At 33.4% G+C, this 1976-nt stretch overlaps 1 protein-coding gene across 1 annotated transcript in view; it reads right to left on the bottom strand.

Annotated features, from left to right (window-relative positions):
- Window positions 1-6: 6 nt before the first annotated feature.
- Window positions 7-1976, bottom strand: part of TNKS2 (tankyrase 2) — a gene marked incomplete at its 5' end in the record, with an annotated part of 46784 nt that continues 44814 nt past the window's right edge. The window contains 2 exons of the mRNA XM_025213236.1: window positions 7-990; window positions 1306-1462. Coding sequence (XP_025069021.1) covers window positions 928-990; window positions 1306-1462 — 220 coding nt within the window. The remainder of the gene's footprint in view (window positions 991-1305; window positions 1463-1976) is intronic.

Here is a 1976-nt window from a genome sequence, read left to right on the forward strand (position 1 = left end):
AAATAAGGAACTTGTTTAGAAATATCTCCTTGAAGTTAGCTTTCTAGCTACATTCAGAGAAAATAATTTACTAGTTATCACTAGCAGGATCTACTAGCCTTGAACCATGGCCACTCATTAACTACACCTATACTTAAAATACAAACTCCAGGAGACAATTTAATGAAGTGTGAAACTCTGGCAAGTAGGTGGGAAATCATCTTGGTAGCCCCACTGGAGTGTCTTAGTTTCATAGATCATCATCTCTCAGGAATGCATATTCCATAAATAAAGTTAAAGAATGAGCATCTGAGTAATTGTTTCAATATTGGATCATTCTTGACTTTTTAATTAAAATCAAACATATTCTTCTCTCCCCCAAATGACAAACCCTGGGATCAAACAGGCTTTGCCAATCTACTATGCATGAGGAAACAAGCAATGCAATGTTTGGGAAAACACTTTGTACAAGACTGCAGTTCTAAAACACTTATATTACAAAGCAATGTAAATAAATACCAGGCTAGTACAAAAGCTCTTATTTACAGTTTTACAAATGAATTGTATTCAGTGTAAATGTAGTGTTTTAAAGAACACAGTATTAGTAAAACAGGTTTGTGTATAGAGCATAACAATTTCTGTTTGATATCAATGTAGTATTGTATAAAATGATAGTTCAAGTTATCTTTTGTGTATAATTTAGTACAGACAAACCCAGATTACCTGGAATGGCATCTGTTAAAGTGCTGAAAAAGAGGAAGTTTTTGAAATTTTAGAAAACGTACTGTACATTATTAAAGCTTTATGAAGTCAAAATGCTATATTTTGTTCACATTTTCACCGCATCACTTGTGGGGAAAAGATTTTCAACAATTCAGTATCATTTAGAAGGTGTAGGTTGTTGGTATTTTCATCCTCAGGTCTGATGATTTCCAAAAGCAATCTGTCTCAAGCTTCTAAAGTGACTTCTGGTTTCATAATCTGGTAAGTAATCAAATATTCTGGATAAGCCTGAAAAGAGAAATTAGTTAGGCAAATGATTCAGTAAGACCAATACTCTCAGCAAATTCATAACACTTCTTACAGGATTATTTTCAATCTGATTTAAAATGAAATACTTATGTCAGATGAGAATTGGCAATCATGTCAGAAGTTCTATGTAAACAACGACCTCTGGTTCTCAGGTTTAAAACGTTGGGCTCTGTCTATATAAACTGAAAAGCAAGCCCTGACATCCTAAAATAGTGTCCTATATGCTACCGAGGGAAAATAATGGGTGGTTATTAAAATATTTTTTTTTTTTAAATAAACCAAAAAACCCACTACCTGTTCTCCTCTGTAAATGACATACTCTGCTAAAGCTAGTCCATTTACACTTGGTCGACCAGTAACTGAATGATGTCCTGGAGGAGAATGAGCCATTTTCATTGCACTGAACTGCAGGAAAGATTTGCCCAATGTTACGCGGCAAAACAGCAACTGCCTGTATTAAAGAAAAAAGCCTTTACAAATAAAAATGTTTGGAAAAGAAGAAAAAACATTTTTTGGTAATTCAAAAATTTTATTCAGTGGGATAACCATGCAACTCTCAACTACAACAGCAATTTTTCATATTCAACAAATTTTGAAGTCTTAGTCACAGTGTTAGGAATGTAAAGTGTTTTTTACTCCCTGGCTCCTTTTCCTAACCTAAAGAGATTTTTCTATCCAAGCATAACAGCTACTGGAAACAGAATGTTAACAATTACCTCAAAAGATTATCATCTCAAGTCCTTACCTTTTTTGGAAAAAACATTAAATCACTGATACTAACAGAGGAAACCTACATAAAAATATGCATTACTGTATTTCCTCAAATTTAAGATGACCTCCCCCCATAACAATTAGATTCTAGATATGGAAAATATGTAAATTTGTTATAAATTTTCAGGCTTAGAATCTAATTTTTGGAGGATCATCTTAAATTCATCACCCCCCACTACTGCTGCAGTAGGGAA

This window comes from Alligator sinensis, unplaced genomic scaffold (assembly GCF_000455745.1).
Source record: "Alligator sinensis unplaced genomic scaffold, ASM45574v1 scaffold493_1, whole genome shotgun sequence".
Classification (NCBI taxonomy): Eukaryota; Metazoa; Chordata; order Crocodylia; family Alligatoridae; genus Alligator; species Alligator sinensis.